The 21558-nt window shown below is 43.1% G+C and overlaps 1 protein-coding gene across 1 annotated transcript in view; it reads right to left on the bottom strand.

Annotated features, from left to right (window-relative positions):
• Window positions 1-10741: 10741 nt before the first annotated feature.
• The window catches only part of LOC306917104 (N-chimaerin-like), a 55446-nt gene continuing 44629 nt past the window's right edge, over window positions 10742-21558 (bottom strand). The window contains exons 12-15 of the mRNA XM_079495234.1: window positions 21544-21550; window positions 20775-20912; window positions 17249-17354; window positions 10742-13671 (exon numbers count right to left, since the gene is read on the bottom strand). Coding sequence (XP_079351360.1) covers window positions 13500-13671; window positions 17249-17354; window positions 20775-20912; window positions 21544-21550 — 423 coding nt within the window. The 3' untranslated portion in view covers window positions 10742-13499. The remainder of the gene's footprint in view (window positions 13672-17248; window positions 17355-20774; window positions 20913-21543; window positions 21551-21558) is intronic.

Raw genomic sequence — 21558 nt, 5'->3', positions numbered from 1 at the left:
TGGTTGCTAGGGGGTGGAGTCTGGTTGCTAGGGGGTGGTGTCTGGTTGCTAGGGCTGAGCTTACCAGCACTCCACTTGTCTCCACACTAACACAGACTCTGCCTTGGGTCTAGGCTAATTATCCCTCAATGTCTTCACATATTGTACAGTTAATATAAAACAACATAATGCAGGCACATTTCAGCCACCTCATTTTGCCCATTAGGACCACTAGTCTACGGCAGTGTTTCCCAACCTGTGTGCCGCGGCACTTTACTGTGCCGTTTGATGTGTCCACGTGTGCCGCCTGATTTGACCGAAAATAACACTAACCCTCCGCCGAAAGCAATCGTTGTTGTTGTCACACATCTAACCATTAGACGTGCGATAACAACAACTACGGAACAATAGACTCTAACGACCCTCGGCCATTGAAATGTTAATGCTAAAGAGATGCATCCAGAAGACGCTACATTTCGCCCCCTCCAGTAAGACTGGAGCGCACGTAGACAGCAGACACATACAGTCCTACATGTCCCGACCCAAACACTGAGGAGGTAAAGTAAACGTGACGTTGTTGTGATTAAACATAATGTGCCACGAAAAATAGCTGTCCAAGTGTCCATACATGATCGCCTCGTTCGGCGAACAAAATCCTCCACAGAAGCGCAGTGATGCCTGATTTATTCTTCGTCGTACACGTGTTCCATGCTGAAAATGGCTGATTTACAAGCTCACAACGCGTTGCGGACGCAACGTGTTGTGAGCTTGTCGATCAGCTATTTTCAGCACGTGGAAATATGCAGGCTGTGAGAACTGAGACCCTTCACAATAAAAGCATGCAGCTTTCACAAGTTGGCCCATAATAAAGACAAGGAAAAGGATTAAGAATTAGGTAGCATTTCACATTGCATATGAGCTATTTTTTTCTCCAAAATGTATTTAAAAAAAATATATAATAAGGAATTAATTTGGATAATGGTAATGGAGATATTGTAAAAGTTGTCACTTTATTAATCCCCCAAGGTTTTTTTATTCAATAAAGTCTAAAATAAATGAACTTTCCCAACACTGTATATATATATATATATATTATATATATATATTTACACACACATACATACACATATGTATGTATATGTATATAGATAGGCCTATACACCGTATATCTAGGTGTGCCCTGAGATTTTTAGGCTATGAAAAGTGTGCCCTGGGACAAAGGTTGGGAAACACTGGTCTACGGTAACATATTTCTACAGGCCACATGTGTCTGTGTTACACCTATGATAACATATTTCTACAGGTCACAGGTTTCTGTGTTACACCTATGGTAACATCTTTATACAGGTCACATGTTTCTGTGTTACACCTATGGTAACATCTTTCTACAGGCCACAGGTTTCTGTGTTACACTTTTTTCCCCTCCGTGGCGCTAGAGCGAGACCGGCCGCAGGCTGTCGAGCTTCTAGTCTGAATAATGAGAATAATATGGAATTAATATTCAAATGAAAAGAAAACAAAAGAAAACAAAACAATGGAATGACTGCCAATGATTCAACAGATGAACAATGAATGATCTGAATGTCATTAAAGAATGAATGCAGACATTTAGCAGATGTTTGAATCCAGAGTGATTTACAAAGTCCACCATGAGAGTAAACGACATGAAGTCTAGTCGACCAATCAACACGGTCACAGCAGAAAAAAAAGGAGGGGTGCCGAGTACGGAACCCTGTTGGACCCCAGTCAGCAAAGTCAACAGGTTCAACTGAGATTTAGATTATTGCTTAAAACCATATGTTAGAACATTGTTAGAGACTGCACATGGATTTACACTTTCATTGAAACAAAATAGAGAAGTTTCCTTTCAGCCTAAGTACTGTCATTCAAATTCATACCCTTTGTATCATATTAGTTTCCGATGATCAAAAGTTAAGTACATTTTGTTCTCACTTAAGACTTTTACTTTAAAGTGAGAACAAATGTACTGTAGTCTGTTTATCAAAAACTAAAGTGTTTTGTGATTAGTGTAATTTGTTTTACACTTACATTTTGTTAAGTACAGTTGCTGTTCTCACTTTAGACTGTTACAATAAAATGTTCATTAAAGTGTTTTCAACTAGTTTCTCAAACAGTGCTGTTATGACCACAGCTCATCTTAGAGTAGCTCAATTCATTTAGAAAAAACAACACTTTATACACTCATGGCATGCAGCATGTCAATCAAATCAAGTATAGGCTGAGCTCCATACTCTGTTTTGAGCTATTCTAGTGACTCAAGGATATACATTATTTAATTGAATCAGACAAATTCCATTGTATGTATTTGTTACAACAAACACCAATCAATTAAATACAAAAACAAACAACAATTTGGGCTAAGAACTAAGTACTGTGGAATTGTATGTGTGACCATGTCTTAAATTCAACTTGATGGTATGCCATCTTGGGAAACCATTAAAAGTGCTAAGGTAACCACACTGCTTATACATTCCACAATGGTGAGAGTAGACAAGCCTATAAGCAGAGTCTTGTTAGAAGAACCACATTATGAAGGTCAAAGGACCACAAAGTCCAAAAAATTCATCGATGGCCTAAACTCAAAAAGTGCTAAGGCAATTACAAGCAGTTTCCTACTTTGCTCAGTCAGTGCACACAAAGAAAGACCAAACAGGAAATGTGGCATGGGCACCAGGCTTTATAGGGGAGGGGCTAATCAGTACCTACTGACACCTGAGTAATTGGGGTGTGGCCTGGTCTCCCTGTCAGGTGTAAGTAGCCTAATCAAACAAGTCCCATTTGCAGCAGAAATAGCAGGGCCAGTATCTTAACCAGTGCAGTTCATATCTGAACTGTTCTTTTGTGTACACTGTCCTCATCAAACCCTGGATAACCATACATAAAGACTGGATCATCACCTAGATCTGCTTATGGAGCCGGCCAGCAACTCTACATCTGACCTCAAACCTCAAACCCATTGATCTCCATATATGGAGCTGACCTGTTTTGACCTTGATCCAGCCTTCCTCTTCGATGTCTCCCTTTTGACTGATACCTGTCCATTCAAACTCTAGACGGGCCTGCCCCAACATTTTATGAATGACATTTTAAAGATGAAAACAGCACGCTGGTGTCTAGTCGTGTGCTTCAAACGAGTGGCATGCTGCATTGGGGACCTCCTGGAACCCACCCAAGGACCCTGGGGGTCCCCGGACCCCACTTTGAGAAGCACTGGTGCAAAAACAATAATTTCCATGAAAAAAAATCAATGAAAACGGTAATAAGTAGTGAAAATAGCAGCTCCACCAGAGTGCTACAGACTTCCCTCTCCAGAGCAACATTAGTGATTTCCTCCTGGGGGATCCTGAGACGTTCCAAGGCCAGTGAGTCGATGTGTTTCCTCCAACTGCGCCTTTGTCTTCCCCGGGGGTCTCCTCCCAGTGGGACGTGCATCGAGGACCTCCCTAGGGAGATGATCGAGAGGCTCCTTTCCAGGCGAAGAAACATTTATGCCTGAATTACACTAAGTTTCATGCACGGTGCACAAACCATAAACGGCCACTAGGGGGAGGCATGGTACAGTGTAACAGCGGAATAGCTATACTGTGATCTCATCAAAGTCTAACTCCACTAAATCCCCCCCCAGGTATTGTGATTATACTAAACATTTCTGAACCTGCATGTTCTCTATCAACCTATTGATTGATTGAAGTATTTATTAATAGTATGCAGAACAGGTACATTTCAAACACAACTCCGCTTTCTGGAGTAGTCATGTGACCAGCTAGACTATGGACCAGAGCTAGTGACCAGCCCACAGCAACAGGGCTGGGGGTTTGGACTTTATTTATTTGACCCTAAACCTAAATAGTTATGATATATCTAGAGAACAGACAGCCCTGCCACCACCTATTCATTTAATAGTTATAATATATCTAGAGAACAGACAGCCCTGCCACCACCTATTCATTTATTTGACCCTAAACCTAAACAGTTATAATATATCTAGAGAACAGACAGCCCTGCCACCACCTATTCATTTATTTGACCCTAAACCTAAACAGTTATAATATATCTAGAGAACAGACAGCCCTGCCACCACCTATTCATTTCAATTGAAATATTGCTGTGTGCACCATGCACACAAAAGACCAGAGACACTAACTATTCATTATTACATTACGAGCGTTCATGTAGGGATTGTTGTGGACCACTGGACTGTTTACAAGTGGCAGAAAATGTAGAAAATAAAAATGTTTTCTTTTGAGTGAACGTTTCTCACTGAAATGTATGTTAGGCTTCCACACGTAGGCTTACAGAACAAGTAAGACGCGCAAACGCGGGAAGTGAACGCAGCTCGTAAATTGCAATAACAACAATTAGAATAAATTACACACACACACACACACACACACACACACACACACACACACACACACACACACACACACACACACACACACACACACACACACACACACACACACACACACACACACACACACACACACACACACACACACACACACACACACACACACACACACACACACACTTTAGGCCAGCTTCTATAGTTAGTGCTCACTGCGTTCGCAATAAGCTCTCAATTTGCAGTATATGTCCTCCATAAAATAAATTCACCCAGGGTCATTGGAAATCCATATTTTGATAATTTAATATCGCCATGCATAAATCATGTAGAAAGTACTTTACAGCAATGACAATTAAAAACAAAAACAAGAACACATTTACTGTGAAAGAGTGTCAAACGATGACTAAAAAAAGGCCAATGGGTCGTAGAGCCGAGTTCACAAAACAATACATAAAACCTTCAACCCATAGACAATAAAGACATCAAAAGGAAAAAACAAAAACAAAAAAACAAACATGACTTGTTACGAAATGCTGATATTATACTATGTTACATTGAGGTGAACAGACAACCGTGTGCAATTTAATTTCACACCCCACAACTGAACTGGGCCTTTTTCACCAACTATTCACAATAGCAAAGCAATGACGATCTGGTGCGTCCAGGGCAGCAAATCAAGCACACCTGGACAGCGACCCCCGACAGAAGTGGGGGCTTATCAGAGTTAACCACTTGAACCCCAGCATCCCTATTCGGCAAAAAAAAAAAACAAGATCTACAAGTTCACAACGCTGCTGTTTTTGGTGTGGGGGGTGGGGGGGGGGGGGGGGGAGCGGCCCAGGTACAGCTGTAACTCAGGTCTGTTTAACCACTTAAAACACCAGCATGGATATTGTGGGGAAAGCTTTCGCAAAGAAATCGCAGATAGGAAAACGTTATGAGCTTCTCGATTGGCTATTTTCAGCGCCGGCTTTTCAGTTATGGGGTTTAAGTAGTTAAGTAAAAGTAGTAAGTAAGCAGACTTACAGACTTAATTAAGATTTTTGTGAGGTGGGGGTGGTGTAGTGTTTGTCGAAGTGTGTGTGTGTGTGGGGGGGGGAGGGGAGATACCGTTTGTTGGGTGCGGGGTACATGCAGACAGCATCTAGGGTTGCAACAGTTAATTGAATTAACCGATAAAATAACTGATTTTGAGGGGCACTTTTTTTGTCATTAAAAGGCGTCAAAAATTCAAATAGCGAACCAGTCGCTTATAAACGTGGCGTGACCTTGCAGATGAGCCGGTTGCCGTTTGTGTGAGACACTGGTGTATGACAGAATATAAAACAAGGCTAAAGTGGTTAATCGGAATATTTGATTTAATGAAATAAAAAGTATTTGAAAATGTCCATTGTTTTGCTGATATAAAAACAAAAAACACAAAAAAAACACTTCTCGATTTAATAATAAAAAAGTAATTGATCAAATATTTGCAAAGAAAAATAATTGATAGCTGCAGCCCTAAAAGCAACAGTTCAACATCACCCAACGCTGGCACCAGTTAAAAATGTACAACATGGCAAAACACTTCATTTTACAGATGATTATGACGCCATAGCTAATACTGCTCTCATCATATATATATATATTCTATAGCATTTCAGACCATAGTCAAAACATTACTGAAAAGGAAACCTTCACAGCAAAATGCAGAGTTCATTTTACGGTGCGCTGCTAGCCTGCTACACAACAAAAAAGCCAATATAGACTGTTGACTATTCACATATTTTGAAGAAACCTAGAGTGCTGTTCTAGTGTGCAATCCACTGACTGGAGTTAAAAAAAGAACAAGCCATGAACAGGGCCATGTTTACGCACACATAAATACGTCTACATTATTGATTAATCTGTAGTGTGTGTGTCACCAGATACTATTTAGTGCCTTTAACTCTATATACTTTGTACATAGTAGGTTGGGTCCGCTGCCTTGTCCTCCTACACCAAATCGCTTTGCCGGAAATAACCAATCTAAGCAGTGGCGTGCACAGACATTTAGAGGGGCAGGTGCTCAAGTTAAAAAAGGGCACCTTGTGCAGCGCGTGGAACCGGCCGGTTGCCTTAATCCATTTTGGGCGGGAACCCCTTTTGGTGTTAGCATTATGTTATGCTTTAGCTATTGAAAAATAGCAGATCTACAAGCTCATAGCGCGCCACCGAGTGGCGCGCTATGAGCTTGTAGGTCTGCTATTTTTGAAAAATCAAAAAAAAAAAAAGAGAAAAAAATGTTTTTTTTTCCTTTTATTTTTCAAAAGGGCACATTGCCAAAAGGGCAGGGGGTGCTCTAGCACCCCCTAGTGTCTATCTGTGCACGCCACTGAATCTAAGCTTATAATGCATCATGTTGCGAGTTGCAGGTCTGCCATTTCTGACGAATGTTCATGTCCGAATTGGGACGCTAGGGTTCATATGGGTAAAAGGCTATTTAAAAGACAAATTTAATCAAGCTTCCACAACCTCATTCCTCAGAGTAACACAATTGTGTGCATGTAAACGTAATCAGTTCTGTGCAGAGCAATAATTCTGAACTAGACTCGTCGCAGATACATCTGTATAGAACATTTTAACCCATTTTGGGCAGGAACCCCTTTTGGTGTTTTAAACATTATGTTATAATTTAGCTATCGGAAAAATAGCAGATCTACAAGCTCATAGCGCGCCACCGAGTGGCGCACTACGAGCTTGTAGGTCTGTTATTTTTTAAAAATCGTGAAAATGTGCCTGAAATCTTTGAATATATATTCTTTCAGAGTGAGTTTTTAACTCAAATCTTTGCTTCTGGTGGGGGTCCCTGGAACAACATATTTTCAGATGGGGGTCGGCAGCCAATTACAGATAATTATATCTTATAATAATATTGAGCACCACTGATATGGAAACATAGGTATTTCAGAAAAGGAAATTAGAAGACAGGATTTAGAAGACATATTTAAAATGTTGACGTCAGGCCAAAATGGGTTAAAATAAATTGGAACACGTGACCTGGGTGTTCGTTTGATTTGAGCAACATAATTGGACAAAAATGTCTCACACACCGTTACGGTCAGATGGCTTCTGTTTGGAGGCAGACACACTAAGTAGGTTCCCGATTTTCAAAAAGCATTTTGACCATGACATCTGCTTCATAACACCATTTAAATACAATACTGATTCATTCACCAAAAAAAACATCCAAGTACCGCATCATATATTCAAGTCATTTATGATGTGGTCCTCCTCGTTCTCCCTCTGAGTGTCTAGCGAAACCAACAGTGTAGCAGTTGAATTTAATTAATTTAATATACAGATTTTCCTTTGCACAATCTTGGCCTACTTAACCCATTCTGGGCACCTTTTGGTGTTAGCATTATGTCATGCTTTAGCTATTGAAAAATAGCAGATCTACAAGCTCATAGCGCGTCACCGAGTGGCGCGCTACGAGCTTGTAGGTCTGCTATTTTTCAAAAAAAAAATCGAAGAACGACTGACATAGAAACATAGCTTTTTCAGAAAACTGTCGGGATGTAGAAGACATTTTTAGAATCTGATCTCAGGTCAGAATGGGTTAACAAACAGATTTTCCTTTTGCACAATTGGCCTACTTAATTCATTCTAGAATCACACCTGCTTTTAGTTCTTTAGATTGAGAGTGAAGGAATAGGAATATTCTTTGAGTCAAGTTTCTTTTTAAACTATGGGATCTAATAAGATCCTATTCTAGCTCCCATAGTCAGATTTCTCATGGCTGCCAACAGCGTATCAGTTATTGTAGATGGCACGACATACAGTGTTTACATGTACCAGAATATACCGACAGTGCTGTGGACTCTAGGTAGAATGTAGAAATGCATTAACACATTTTGGGGCGGGAACCCCTTTTGGTGTTGGCGTTATGTTATGCTTTAGCTATTGAAAAATAGCAGATCTACAAGCTCGTAGCGCGCCACCGAGTGGCGCGCTACGAGCTTGTAGGTCTGCTATTTTTCAAAAAATCGAAGAACGACTGACATAGAAACATCAGAAAACTGTCAGGATGTAGAAGACATTTTTAGAATCTGATCTCAGGTCAAAATGGGTTAACATTTTGATTGGACCGTGGCCACCATTCAAGCGAAGACAAATAAATCCCCAAGTGAAGCTTAGAATTTCACAAACAGACAACAGATTGGTCTGAAAGTCAAAGTCTGAAAAGAAGACCGCACCTCCAAGAAAAGCTCAATTTACATAATAGCTGCGAAATTAAAAAATATATATAATATATGGTCAACTACAGTATAAGCTCTAAAACTACAAATACTGCAAGGTATTTAAAGAGGGGGCGGGGCAGGCAGCGTTTCTCCCAGGCCGGAGCCACAGACCTGGGTGAAAGCATCTCCCAGGCCGGAGCCACAGACCTGGGTGAAAGCCTCTCCCAGGCCGGAGCCACAGACCTGGGTGAAAGCACAGACCTGGGTGAAAGCATCTCCCAGGCCGGAGCCACAGACCTGGGTGAAAGCATCTCCCAGGCCGGAGCCACAGACCTGGGTGAAAGCCTCTCCCAGGCCGGCGCCACAGACCTGGGTGAAAGTTATAGCATGAGATGTGTCGTCATGTTGCACTACAACGCTAGCTTCTTATTGCACATGAAGCTGCAATGTCAACTCTGTGTGTGTGTGTGTGTGTGTGTGTGTGTGTGTGTGTGTGTGTGTGTTTCCAGTCAACAGAACTAAATGGGTGAGCGTTTCTTCCTCTCCTGCAGTAGACCTTCACATCCTTGACAAAAAAACAAATCTCAGTCAGTCCATCATCGTCTATTTGATTTCTCTTCAGGGATTGACCAATCGATCTGAACCTGCGCATTGGCACTGACCACTGACATATGCAGAGAGAGACAGAGAGAGAGACACATTCCACTTTCCCCAAGCTGTTCATTAGCATTTTCGCCACAGGCGTAGTTGCAGGCCATGGCCTAGATAGATAGATGGCACTGCCGTTTGTATGGGATATGTAGTCATGGTCCCATCTCCCTGGGATATGTAGTCATATGTGACGGGATATGTAGTCATATGTGACTAAATTTGACTGAGAGACTGCCATTGGATTTTTTCATGTCATATGAAAGCAGGGAATCATAGCTTCAAATGGACATATTGATTGTTCAGTTTGACCCACCAGTTTTGGAGATATGGCTTATAGAGTAATGTCTTGCAGAAAACAACAAGTTGAGAAAACTTGAAAGGTTCACTTTTGTGGTCTCTAACATTAAACCTAGCTACATGTTTGGGCATTTATTTCATATTTACATGCCGATTTCAGCCCCGTCACTTATTTCAGACATGCTCTAGTATGTGAAGAGTCTGCCTGTGCTATAAACTCATTTTGGGGAAAAAAAGGGGGAAAAAAAGTTTTTCTCCTCTGGTGAAAAGCTGTAATGTGCGCGATGGCAGTCTCTCAGTCAAATCTGGTCACATATGTAGTCCCATCTCCCTGACAGACGGGTGGATAGATAAATGCAGGTATGTATGGCCTTGTTGGAACAGCAGATTAGTCTCATTCAGTGGCCGTGTTGGCACAATGTGAGGGAGAACTGGTTGCATCATGTGGTACATTTAACCAGGTCAAAAACGTTGTTCGTTAGCTTTGTCCTCATTTACAACCAATGGGAAAGGCTAGGAATGAGCGTGTGGCTAAGAGCACTAGGCTAGCACCCGAGTACAGAAACAATGAGCGTGTGGCTAAGAGCACTAGGCTAGCACCCGAGTACGGAAACAATGAGCGTGTGGCTAAGAGCACTAGGCTAGCACCCGAGTACGGAAACAATGAGCGTGTGGCTAAGAGCACTAGGCTAGCACCCGAGTACGGAAACAATGAGCGTGTGGCTAAGAGCACTAGGCTAGCACCCGAGTACGGAAACAATGAGCGTGTGGCTAAGAGCACTAGGCTAGCACCCGAGTACGGAAACAATGAGCGTGTGGCTAAGAGCACTAGGCTAGCACCCGAGTACGGAAACAATGAGCGTGTGGCTAAGAGCACTAGGCTAGCACCCGAGTACAGAAACAATGAGCGTGTGGCTAAGAGCACTAGGGTAGCACCCGAGTACGGAAACAATGAGCGTGTGGCTAAGAGCACTAGGCTAGCACCCGAGTACGGAAACAATGAGCGTGTGGCTAAGAGCACTAGGCTAGCACCCGAGTACGGAAACAATGAGCGTGTGGCTAAGAGCACTAGGCTAGCACCCGAGTATGGAAACAATGAGCGTGTGGCTAAGAGCACTAGGCTAGCACCCGAGTACGGAAACAATGAGCGTGTGGCTAAGAGCACTAGGCTAGCACCCGAGTACAGAAACAATGAGCGTGTGGCTAAGAGCACTAGGGTAGCACCCGAGTACGGAAACAATGAGCGTGTGGCTAAGAGCACTAGGCTAGCACCCGAGTACGGAAACAATGAGCGTGTGGCTAAGAGCACTAGGCTAGCACCCGAGTACGGAAACAATGAGCGTGTGGCTAAGAGCACTAGGCTAGCACCCGAGTACGGAAACAATGAGCGTGTGGCTAAGAGCACTAGGCTAGCACCCGAGTACGGAAACAATGAGCGTGTGGCTAAGAGCACTAGGCTAGCACCCGAGTACGGAAACAATGAGCGTGTGGCTAAGAGCACTAGGCTAGCACCCGAGTACGGAAACAATGAGCGTGTGGCTAAGAGCACTAGGCTAGCACCCGAGTACAGAAACAAATACAGAAACTTCTTCCCCAAAAATGTGTCTGGTCAAGAGAGCAATGCCTCAATGACACACATGCTACATGTCATTGTCTGCCATTATCTATTCACATCTTCGTTATACAGTAAAACACGTATATAAACTGACCATTCTTCCAACATCGCGTGTATTATTTGATCCTTACTCCTAGTCCCCCCCCCACAAATAATCTTGTATTAGTAGTATTCTACAACATGACATTTTCTTTCCTAACTGGGATTCCGATCCCGATCTTTCGGGGTGGAAGATCAAAACGTACCGCTCATCCAAAAAGGCATCCTTGTTTAGCCAGGGGAGATATTTGCATTTATGAGCTTCAGGAAGTACTACTAGTACCTGTATGTGTCATAGCAGGCAGCAGGGTCTCATCGTCTCAACGGAGAGCAGGGAGAGACCACCTCCACCCTAGCAGGCAGCAGGGTCTCAACGGAGAGATGTCCTAGCCATCTTGCTGCTTTAAAACCCATTTTGGGCGGGAACCCCCTTTGGTGTTAGCATTATGTTATGCTTTAGCTATTGAAAAATAGCAGATCTACAAGCTCATAGCGCGCCACCAAGTGGCGCGCTACGAGCTTGTAGGTCTGCTATTTTTGAAAAACGACTGACATAGAAACATAGCTTTTTCAGAAGACTGTCAGGATTTAGAAGACATTTTTAGAATCTGATCTCAGGTCAAAATGGGTTAAAACTCCACTTCCCTTCAATTGCTTGGACTTTAAGCCGAATTGTACTTTTGAACAGGCATCTTCTCTAGTCGACACCGATTATTTTGGTATGTTTGGCAACATTAATGAAAGTCTATGGAGAAAATAAAAGTGACATCTAAAACAAAAGAAAACAATAAAAAGCAAGCCATTTATATGCAATATATGGCCAAAGCTGTGAATAGACCATGCCAACATTGTTGTTTAAAAGTAAAACAGTCAAGGTATCCCATTGAGAGAGAGAGAGAGAGAGAGAGAGAGAGAGAGAGAGAGAGAGAGGACACAGTAGCGTTGCTGCACCGATAATATGCATTAATTTCTAAATGACGACTCACATTTTCACCTGTTTTACAGTAACCCGGGAGGGAGGGAGTGATGCTGCCGTCACCTCTCAGAGGTTTATTATATGTATCGTGTTTGAAACGTTGGAATACATTCATTCCCTTCACTCATAAGCTTCACGTACACACCGCTGCACAATGCTATCGCGGCACGACATATTGTTCGTTTGAAAACCGGTTCCTTTGGCGGCATTGAAGCGACAGCATCGCAACACGGCGTATGAATCAAGCTTTAGCCGTCTCGTCCTTCATTCCTCCATGAAAGACAAAAGGTTGATTGGCCTTCCTGTCCATCTCTCCATGAGGAAAGAGACCACGGTCTTCTCCTCCTTCCTGTCCATCTCTCCATGAGGAAAGAGACCACGGTCTTCTCCTCCTTCCTGTCCATCTCTCCATGAGGAAAGAGACCACAGTCTTCTCCTCCTTCCTGTCCATCTCTCCATGAGGAAAGAGACCACAGTCTTCTCCTCCTTCCTGTCCATCTCTCCATGAGGAAAGAGACCGCGGTCTTCTCCTCCTTTCTGTCCATCTCTCCATGAGGAAAGAGACCACGGTCTTCTCCTCCTTCCTGTCCATCTCTCCATGAGGAAAGAGACCGCGGTCTTCTCCTCCTTTCTGTCCATCTCTCCATGAGGAAAGAGACCACAGTCTTCTCCTCCTTCCTGTCCATCTCTCCATGAGGAAAGAGACCACGGTCTTCTCCTCCTTCCTGTCCATCTCTCCATGAGGAAAGAGACCACAGTCTTCTCCTCCTTCCTGTCCATCTCTCCATGAGGAAAGAGACCACGGTCTTCTCCTCCTTCCTGTCCATCTCTCCATGAGGAAAGAGACCACAGTCTTCTCCTCCTTCCTGTCCATCTCTCCATGAGGAAAGAGACAGTCTTCTCCTCCTTCCTGTCCATCTCTCCATGAGGAAAGAGACCGCGGTCTTCTCCTCCTTCCTGTCCATCTCTCCATGAGGAAAGAGACCAGTCTTCTCCTCCTTTCTGTCCATCTCTCCATGAGGAAAGAGACCACAGTCTTCTCCTCCTTTCTGTCCATCTCTCCATGAGGAAAGAGACCACAGTCTTCTCCTCCTTTCCAAATCCATCCATCCTTCGTTACGTTCACCTTTCCTAGGAACATTAGGACCCTGCCCGTTTTTAAAAAAAGAAAAAAAAGTCTAATTGAAAGAAAATTAAGCATCATCTGCTGTTTCTTTACTTTTTCCACGTCCAAAGAAGCATGCTTGCTTTTCCGTCCATCAGTCCACGGCACGCCCTCTCCCAGAATAAGACAAAATCCCGTCCGCCCGCCCGTCTACCTTGCCTTCCTTATCTCGTCGGAATGATAGAGTCCCCGCTCGTCGTCCCTCAGAAAAGCAGGTCTTCGTTGGTGATCAGAGCCTCCACCACCATCCGCTGGTACCGGATGTCGTTGAGGGCCGTCATGGCGTCCAGGTCGGCCGCCCTCATCACCGTGGGGCCGAACACGATGCCCAGGTTCTCGCTGGTCATCAGGTTGTCCTTGGCATTCTGCACCACCCTGGGGGGGGGGGGAGAGAGGGAGAGAGAGAGAGAGAGAGAGAGAGAGAGAGAGAGAGAGAGAGCGAGAGAGAGAGAGAGCGAGAGAGAGCGAGAGAGCGAGAGAGCGAGAGAGAGAGAAGAAAAGTGTTCACAATGTGTGACACGTAGCCAGGGAACTATTCCACAATCTCCAAATGCCAGTGGTGGAAAAAGTACTCAATTGTTTTACTCAAGTAAAAGTATCCGTACTGCAATGTAGAACTACTCCCTTACAAGTAAAAGTCCGGAATTCAAAATGCACTTCAGTAAAAGTACAAAAGTATATTGGTCCCATTTCAAATAATAGTATTTTTGAAATACCGTATATGACAATATTTTGAAAATAGCAAGATCTACAAGCTCGCGATGCGACGCATTGTGAGCTTGTAGATCGAGCTTGTAGATCTGCTATATTCAAATGGCCGAAATGTATATAGGGCTGAAGTGGTTAATGTACGTTTTGTAATAATAATCAAAATCTACAGAGTAACTAGTAACTCAACTTTTAGTATGTACTGTATGTAGTGGAGTAAAAGTACAATATTTGGAACCGAGATGTAGTGGAGTAGAAGTAAAAGTATCAGTAATTGGAAAAACTCAAGTAACGAACAAATACCTCAAAATTGTACTTACAATAAGACAAGTACATAATGTACAGTACTTAAGTAAATGTATAGATCAGTTACATTGATTTGTATTCAGTCAAATATTAAGCTTTAATGGAAAACAACCACCAAGTCCTGATCATTATGGTCCATTAGGAAGAAGGTAACTATGCTGCCCTCTACTGACAATTTCCAGTATGGCATTAATCCTGTGAATGGAGCCAGCGGGTCCATTCACAGGAAAGGTATGACCTCTTTAGGTGTGCCATGAGGTATTTAAATGTTCTGACCTCTTTAGGTGTGCCATGAGGTATTTTAAACCATTCTGGTCAGGAACCCCTTTTTGGTGTTTTAAGCACTATGTTATACTTTAGCTATTGAAAAATAGCAGATCTACAAGCTCATAGCGCGGCACCGAGTGCCGCACTACGAGCTTGTAGATCTGCAATTTTCTTTTTCTTAATCGTGAAAAATGTGTCGCAAATCTTTGAATATATATTCTTTCAGCGTGAACGTTTTTAACTCAAATCTTTGCTTCTGGTAGGGTCCCTGGAACAACATATTTTCAGATGGAAGTCAGCGGCCAATTACAGATATTTGTGGGGGTCCTTGACATGAAAAAACATTTTCAGAAGACTGTCATGATTTAGAAGACATTTGTAGAATCGTCCTCAAAATAGGTTAATGTTCTTCTTTAGGTGAGCCATCTAAATGTTCTGACCGCTTTAGGTGAGCCATGAGGTATCTAAATGTTCTGTTCTGACCTCTTTAGGTGAGCCATGAGGTATCTAAATGTTCTGACCGCTTTAGGTGAGCCATGAGGTATCTAAATGTTCCGACCTCTTTAGGTGAGCCATGAGGTATCTAAATGTTCTGACCTATTTAGGTGAGCCATGAGGTATCTAAATGTTCTGTTCTGACCTCTTTAGGTGAGCCATGAGGTATCTAAATGTTCTGTTCTAATCTCTTTAGGTGAGCCATGAGGTATCTAAATGTTCTGTTCTAATCTCTTTAGGTGAGCCATGAGGTATCTAAATGTTCTGTTCTGACCTCTTTAGGTGAGCCATGAGGTATCTAAATGTTCTGACCTCTTTAGGTGAGCCATGAGGTATCTAAATGTTCTGTTCTAACCTCTTTAGGTGAGCCATGAGGTATCTAAATGTTCTGACCTCTTTAGGTGAGCCATGAGGTATCTAAATGTTCTGACCTCTTTAGGTGAGCCATGAGGTATCTAAATGTTCTGACCTCTTTAGGTGAGCCATGAGGTATCTAAATGTTCTGACCTCTTTAGGTGAGCCATGAGGTATCTAAATGTTCTGTTCCGACCTCTTTAGGTGAGCCATGAGGTATCTAAATGTTCTGACCTCTTTAGGTGAGCCATGAGGTATCTAAATGTTCTGTTCTGACCTCTTTAGGTGAGCCATGAGGTATCTAAATGTTCTGTTCTGACCTCTTTAGGTGAGCCATGAGGTATCTAAATGTTCTGACCTCTTTAGGTGAGGTATCTAAATGTTCTGACCTCTTTAGGTGAGCCATGAGGTATCTAAATGTTCATTTCTAACCTCTTTAGGTGAGCCATGAGGTATCTAAATGTTCTGTTCTGACCTCTTTAGGTGAGCCATGAGGTATCTAAATGTTCTGACCTCTTTAGGTGAGCCATGAGGTATCTAAATGTTCTGACCTCTTTAGGTGAGCCATGAGGTATCTAAATGTTCTGTTCTAACCTCTTTAGGTGAGCCATGAGGTATCTAAATGTTCTGTTCTAACCTCTTTAGGTGAGCCATGAGGTATCTAAATGTTCTGACCTCTTTAGGTGAGCCATGAGGTATCTAAATGTTCTGACCTCTTTAGGTGAGGTATCTAAATGTTATGACCTCTTTAGTTGAGCCATGAGGTATCTAAATGTTCTGTTCTGACCTCTTTAGTTGAGCCATGAGGTATCTAAATGTTCTGACCTCTTTAGGTGAGGTATCTAAATGTTCTGACCACTTTAGGTGAGCCATGAGGTATCTAAATGTTCTGACCTCTTTAGGTGAGGTATCTAAATGTTCTGACCTCTTTAGGTGAGCCATGAGGTATCTAAATGTTCTGTTCTGACCTCTTTAGTTGAGCCATGAGGTATCTAAATGTTCTGACCTCTTTAGGTGAGGTATCTAAATGTTCTGACCACTTTAGGTGAGCCATGAGGTATCTAAATGTTCTGACCTCTTTAGGTGAGGTATCTAAATGTTCTGACCTCTTTAGGTGAGGTATCTAAATGTTCTGACCTCTTTAGGTGAGCCATGAGGTATCTAAATGTTCTGACCTCTTTAGGTGAGCCATGAGGTATCTAAATGTTCTAACCTCTTTAGGTGAGCCATGAGGTATCTAAATGTTCTGACCTCTTTAGGTGAGGTATCTGAATGTTCTGACCTCTTTAGGTGAGCCATGAGGTATCTAAATGTTCTGACCTCTTTAGGTGAGGTATCTGAATGTTCTGACCTCTTTAGGTGAGCCATGAGGTATCTAAATGTTCCGACCTCTTTAGGTGAGCCATGAGGTATCTAAATGTTCTGACCTCTTTAGGTGAGCCATGAGGTATCTAAATGTTCCGACCTCTTTAGGTGAGCCATGAGGTATCTAAATGTTCTGACCTCTTTAGGTGAGCCATGAGGTATCTAAATGTTCTGACCTCTTTAGGTGAGCCATGAGGTATCTACATGTTCTGACCTCTTTAGGTGAGCCATGAGGTATCTAAATGTTCCGACCTCTTTAGGTGAGCCATGAGGTATCTAAATGTTCTGTTCTGACCTCTTTAGGTGAGCCATGAGGTATCTAAATGTTCTGACCTCTTTAGGTGAGCCATGAGGTATCTAAATGTTCTGACCTCTTTAGGTGAGCCATGAGGTATCTAAATGTTCTGTTCTGACCTCTTTAGGTGAGCCATGAGGTATCTAAATGTTCTGTTCTGACCTCTTTAGGTGAGCCATGAGGTATCGCAGTGACTCGCAGTGAGCAGGAGGCAGCAGCTTCAGCGCTTCATGCAGCGCCTCCAGCCGTTTGTCTGTGTCTATGATCTCTGGAACACAAATCAGAAAGACAACAGATTGGTTTTACATTCATGGGATGGGGGGGGGGGACAAAACGGCCTGGCCAATCAGCAGCAGCTTCTAGCAGCTTCTAGCAGCAGCTTCTAGCTTCTAGCTGCTGCTGATTGGCCAGGCCGTTTTGTGGCCGGGCATCAAGTCTGCCTGAGAGTTCCCAGATGGGAGCAAGGACTGTCTAAAGAGGATGAGTCGCGAAGACCGTACGGGCGGCGCCATGTTGCTTATGGTGCTCCATGGAAGGAAAGAAACATGCGCAGTTCAGACCAAGGAAGCTGAACGCGGAAGTGTTGGCTGCATATAGCCCATTGCGCATGTTTCTTTCCTTCCATGGAACACCATAAGCAACATGGCGTCGCCCGTACGGTCTTCGCGTCTCGTCCTCTTTAGACAGTCTTTGGATGGGAGCAGGAGGGGGGAACCCAGTGTACTCTCTGCTGCCCCATCTGGCGGAGTCAGGTTATGGGGGGGAAGGAAAGAAAGCAACTTCATTTACTCCCTTATGTCAGGGGTTCCCAAACTTTTTCATGTCAAGGACCCCCAAATTGACACTAATTAGCCCGCGGACCCCCATTTGAAAAGATATGCCATGCAGGGACCCCCCCTAAGAGAAGGTTTTTACGGCTCTAGCAGTGATTCTCAACCAGTTTAATTTCAAGGACCCCCAGTTGAATGGCATTTCTGTCTCTGGGACCCCAATTTATATTCGTATAATAAATGTTAATTTAACTCTGACCCTAACGGGTCAGTTGGAGAGACATCCTGTTACTGAATAAACCCTATATATATATATCAATGAGTACCATCACAAAATAGATCTTTTTAACACTCATTTTAACCAAAGAAAAATTACACTACCTTTAAGAGCCATTGGGATCCCAATGGCTCTTAACCCATTTTGGGCGGGAACCCCTTTTGGTGTTAGCATTATGTTATGCTTTAGCCATTGAAAAATAGCAGATCTACAAGCTCATAGCGCGCCACCGAGTGGCGCGCTACGAGCTTGTAGGTCTGCTATTTTTGAAAAATCAAAGAACGACTGACATAGAAACATAGCTTTTTCAGAAAACTGTCAGGATGTAGAAGACATTTTTAGAATCTGATCTCAGGTCAAAATGGGTTAAAGGTAGTGTCAACTAAGTATATCGGGATGAGGTGGTTCATTTCGCTGTGGTTTGACTGGGTAATGCCAGTCAACAAGGACCTACTTGCAGCCTCTATGAAGCGTTTGACTGGGTAATAATGCCATTTAACCAGGACCTACTTGTAGCCTCTATGAAGCGTTTGACTGGGTAATAATGCCATTCAACAGGGACCTACTTGCAGCCTCTATGAAGCGTTTGACTGGGTAATAATGCCATTCAACAAGGACCTACTTGCAGCCTCTATGAAGCGTTTGACTGGGTAATAATGCCATTCAACAGGGACCTACTTGCAGCCTCTATGAAGCGTTTGACTGGGTAATAATGCCATTCAACCAGGACCTACTTGCAGCCTCTATGAAGCGTTTGACTGGGTAATAATGCCATTCAACCAGGACCTACTTGCAGCCTCTATGAAGCGTTTGACTGGGTAATAATGCCATTCAACAAGGACCTACTTGCAGCCTCTATGAAGCGTTTGACTGGGTAATAATGCCATTCAACAAGGACCTACTTGCAGCCTCTATGAAGCGTTTGACTGAGTAATAATGCCATTCAACAAGGACCTACTTGCAGCCTCTATGAAGCGTTTGACTGGGTAATAATGCCATTCAACAAGGACCTACTTGCAGCCTCTATGAAGCGTTTGACTGGGTAATAATGCCATTCAACCAGGACCTACTTGCAGCCTCTATGAAGCGTTTGACTGGGTAATAATGCCATTTAACAAGGACCTACTTGCAGCCTCTATGAAGCGTTTGACTGGGTAATAATGCCATTCAACAAGGACCTACTTGCAGCCTCTATGAAGCGTTTGACTGGGTAATAATGCCATTCAACCAGGACCTACTTGCAGCCTCTATGAAGCGTTTGACCGGGTAATAATGCCATTTAACAAGGACCTACTTGCAGCCTCTATGAAGCGTTTGACTGGGTAATAATGCCATTTAACCAGGACCTACTTGCAGCCTCTATGAAGCGTTTGACTGGGTAACAAGGCCATTCAACAAGGACCTACTTGCAGCCTCTATGAAGCGTTTGACTGGGTAATAATGCCATTCAACAAGGACCTACTTGCAGCCTCTATGAAGCGTTTGACTGGGTAATAATGCCATTCAACAAGGACCTACTTGCAGCCTCTATGAAGCGTTTGACTGGGTAATAATGCCATTCAACAAGGACCTACTTGCAGCCTCTATGAAGCGTTTGACTGGGTAATAATGCCAGTCAACAAGGACCTACTTGCAGCCTCTATGAAGCGTTTGACTGGGTAATAAGTCCATTCAACCAGGACCTACTTGCAGCCTCTATGAAGCGTTTGACTGGGTAATAAGGCCATTCAACAAGGACCTACTTGCAGCCTCTATGAAGCGTTTGACTGGGTAATAATGCCAGTCAACAAGGACCTACTTGCAGCCTCTATGAAGCGTTTGACTGGGTAATAATGCCATTCAACAGGGACCTACTTGCAGCCTCTATGAAGCGTTTGACTGGGTAATAATGCCAGTCAACAAGGACCTACTTGCAGCCTCTATGAAGCGTTTGACTGGGTAATAATGCCATTCAACAGGGACCTACATGCAGCCTCTATGAAGCGTTTGACTGGGTAATAATGCCATTCAACCAGGACCTACTTGCAGCCTCTATGAAGCGTTTGACTGGGTAATAATGCCATTCAACCAGGACCTACTTGCAGCCTCTATGAAGCGTTTGACTGGGTAATAATGCCATTCAACCAGGACCTACTTGCAGCCTCTATGAAGCGTTTGACTGGGTAATAATGCCATTCAACAGGGACCTACTTGCAGCCTCTATGAAGCGTTTGACTGGGTAATAATGCCATTCAACCAGGACCTACTTGCAGCCTCTATGAAGCGTTTGACTGGGTAATAATGCCATTCAACAAGGACCTACTTGCACCCTCTATGAAGCGTTTGACTGGGTAATAATGCCATTCAACAGGGACCTACTTGCAGCCTCTATGAAGCGTTTGACTGGGTAATAATGCCATTCAACCAGTACCTACTTGCAGCCTCTATGAAGCGTGGGTTAGGGTTAGGGACCTACTTGCAGCCTCTATGAAGCGTTTGACTGGGTAATAGACCTACTTGCAGCCTCTATGAAGCGTTTGACTGGGTAATAGGACCTACTTGCAGCCTCTATGAAGCGTTTGACTGGGTAATAATGCCATTCAACAGGGACCTACTTGCAGCCTCTATGAAGCGTGGGTTAGGGTTAGGGTTAGGGACCTACTTGCAGCCTCTATGAAGCGTGGGTAGGCGTCGTACGTGATGAGGGGAATGGGCAGCTCCCGGAAGTAGAGCTTGAGCGCTCCGGTGATTATGTTAATGTCTTCATAAACGTTGGAGGATATATCAGCCCTCTCGCCATCTGCAGGGTCAAACAACCAATCAGGGTCAAGCAACCAATCAGGGTCAAGCAACCAATCAATCGTCATTTAATCAATCAAACAGTCAGTCCCTGTCGGCCCGTAAAGGACAAGTGAAGAAGACAGTAAGGAATAGATCAAAGGATAGATAAGACTTTCAGATTTTCAGACAATTGAAACAATGGTTAAAAAATAACCAATCCTGTGATCATGTAAACGTACGTACGTAAACGTACCCTAATAATAGTTTAATCTGTTCTTATTTTGTATTCTTACTAGTCTTATTACGTTTGAAATGTACTAGGTATTTGTATGATATGTCCTGTATGTCAGTCCTGTTTGTATTGTTTGATGTCTGGGGACTGCAGATGGAAATTAGCATGTTTTGCTAAATCTGGTACATTTACACTGCATTTTTAATGTAATGTTCATCAATATACACTGTCCCGACTAAATAAACAAATAAAGTAAAGTAGATGAGTCAAACGAGGACGTTTTGTAGCCGTCAAACTATTTGAAAATAGCAAAAAGCATTTCTCTAAAAAAGTAAAACTGCTATACTGAAATACTAATATTCAAATGACTTAGAAAAAAAAAGTGACTAAAACCTATATGCATTTTAACTGACTAAACCTAAAACCTGAGAAG

The sequence above is a fragment of the Electrona antarctica genome (genome assembly GCF_951216825.1).
Source record: "Electrona antarctica genome assembly, chromosome: 24".
Lineage (NCBI taxonomy): Eukaryota > Metazoa > Chordata > Actinopteri > Myctophiformes > Myctophidae > Electrona > Electrona antarctica.
The sequence above is the reverse complement of the archived record's forward strand: the minus strand, read 5'-3'. Positions and strand labels throughout refer to the sequence as shown.